This window comes from Cyprinodon variegatus, unplaced genomic scaffold (genome assembly GCF_000732505.1).
Source record: "Cyprinodon variegatus isolate N-32 unplaced genomic scaffold, C_variegatus-1.0 Scaffold1897, whole genome shotgun sequence".
NCBI lineage: Eukaryota > Metazoa > Chordata > Actinopteri > Cyprinodontiformes > Cyprinodontidae > Cyprinodon > Cyprinodon variegatus.
In genome coordinates this window covers 66699-69100 of record NW_015152350.1, presented here as the reverse complement: position 1 = coordinate 69100, position 2402 = coordinate 66699, and the positions used below count along the sequence as shown (strand labels likewise).

General features: G+C 38.9%; 1 protein-coding gene across 1 annotated transcript in view; it reads right to left on the bottom strand.

The window, feature by feature from the left end:
* Positions 1 to 664: 664 nt before the first annotated feature.
* dnah10 (dynein, axonemal, heavy chain 10) overlaps positions 665 to 2402 on the bottom strand; it is a 54078-nt gene continuing 52340 nt past the window's right edge. Inside the window, exons 76-78 of the mRNA XM_015404921.1 lie at positions 1215 to 1395; positions 997 to 1142; positions 665 to 908 (exon numbers count right to left, since the gene is read on the bottom strand). Of these exons, the coding sequence (XP_015260407.1) occupies positions 762 to 908; positions 997 to 1142; positions 1215 to 1395 (474 nt within the window). The 3' untranslated portion in view covers positions 665 to 761. The remainder of the gene's footprint in view (positions 909 to 996; positions 1143 to 1214; positions 1396 to 2402) is intronic.

Below are 2402 nucleotides of genomic sequence, written 5' to 3'. Positions count from 1 at the left end.
ACGTAGTTGAAACACACGGAGCGACCAAACCCGCCGGGGTTGCCAGACCAGTCCCGGAGCTGATGGCTTGGTTCCAGTGCCCGATCCAGTCAGCAGCCAGCAAACTGCCTCCCGTCAAAAAAAAAAAAATAAAGTTGTATGGTGGAAGTTTAGAATTGTGAGCTAATGTTGGGCCAAATGAAACCTGAGAAATTTAAATAGTGGCGCCTCCATCTACTGTTAGGAATGAGGAAATATTTGCGCAGGAGGAAACCTGTGAAGAATACTTACAAAATCTGCAGCAGCAAGAAGGAAGTAACTTTCTAAGTCTTAATGTAAAATTTAGACCATGGGGAAGTTTAGCAGCATGATGGAATATTGTAAATTGAATATGAATAATGTTAAAGTATTAGTATGAGTTTTCAATAAGAAAGATTCCTGATATAATCATGATTTCACAAAAGCTACAGGTCTCTGTTTAACAAGGGATGTTTTAAAGTGCCACAGTGTTCATGCTCATTTATAATGTTAAAATCTAACTGTTTACCGGAGAACAGATGGAAACTTTGTTCGAAGCTTATTTACACTCATATTTAAATAACAAACTCCCTGTGCACTTTATTAAAATTAATAACACAGAAACAAAAACACAAAATACAGCTGCTTTACAAGAAAATTAATTTGGATTTATAAGATAAAAACCCCCAGAAGAAAAGTGCTTAAAAGTGATAAAAACTAACTAACATCATGAATAAAAGCAGATTAGTTTTTTAAGTAAATCTTCACTCAGTGTTGAGACACAAACAGACTCCCTGCAGAACCCAGTGGGAGTGGTGCAGCGTAGTAAACAAGTCTGCTTCAAACACCAGTCCCACACCCATTGCATTCCTCCGCATCGATGTTGTGTACACTGGTGTCCTCAATGTATTCTGTGGGGAAAAGACATACAATGATACACAGAAAGAAAAAATGTACAAATCATATGGGAAGAGAGTATATAGAGGCTTTTATGCAGACCTGTAACCTAAGACGGCGTGTCTCGATGGGGATGATTCTCAGAATGGGCAGTTCAACCACCAAGACCTTCGGTTTACTTCTCATTAGACAGTTGTTCTCCATGTCCCAGTCTGCTCCCTCCAGGTACAGGCCAGACACAAAGCAGCCTGCAGCCAATGACACCTTTAGTAATTGGAATTAAAAACAAAAGAACAAAAAAACCCTACGTCTTGTATTACCTTGTTTGGGCCTGGCTGTGATTTCATCCTCACTGCGATACTGGGTCACTTCTGTGTATAAGGTAGAAAGATCCAGAGGCCAGCCGTTTGTCCTGCAGGCAGCTTGAACCAGGGCGGTCAGATAAGACTCTGGGACATGAAGTCCTGATAGCCACATGACTTTTGGCTCACCCTCATTCACCTGAAAAATGTATTTAAATGGTACTAGTGAGAATTGAATTTCTTATAACATTTCAATGGGCTGTTTGGGCATTTGTTAGCTTGACTGAAGATGTATTTCTAATATATGAAATTTATTTTTTTCTAATTAAATTAATATTTCAGACATCTGGAATATAATACTAGAGAAAATGACTTTTACTTCCAGATGTCTGAAATGACCTTCTTCCCATCTAAAGAAAAACATCCTGGACGGTGTTCTCACATGTTTAGTGTGTGCTGCAGTGTGGCTCCAAATGTTTAATTGTTGTCATGCAGCTCATAAGCAGCAGCTGGTCAGGCATCTTAAAAGTTACAGTCAGATTAGAAGAGCTGAGTGAAGAGGAGGGAACAAGCTTGTCATCCCTGGTCTATTTAATTACTGGATGTCTAAATTGATTCATTTTGTTTTAACTGAGCTTATCCTTGTTGTGATAAAGGTTTGGTTTGCACAAGGAAGCTTTATTAGAGTTGGAAAAATTCACTGCGCCCATGTAAAAAAGGGCTGGGATCTCTGTTGTTTGACTAAAGAAAGTGCAAATGACAACCTTCCAAACATTTGATTAAACAGGACAACATCCGTCATGTCTGGAGCAGGAAAGCTGTTCCATGACAGAAAGCAGGGGAAAAATCTTAAACTGGTGATTTAATAAAGAACAGAACTTGTAAAATGCTGCCTAAAGTGCCAATGAGGGTTTATGAAAGGATGGATGTCTAAATATTTTCAGAGCTAGTTGGATGTTGATTGGATAATTAAGTACATTGGTGAGCAGTCTTTAAAGCAGAAGTCCAGGCAGCAAGGAATACCCAAAGGATCATTATTTATACCTAAAACTAATATGATCGAGGTGATTTAATGAATTTAGAGTTAATCAGTAAAAATATAAAAAAAATAATATTTGGTGTGATCACTGAGTCTGGGAGCGGCCATCTTTGCCCACATATAGTAACCCCTCCCTCCTGCCATCTTCCAGCAGTGACGTCACGGTG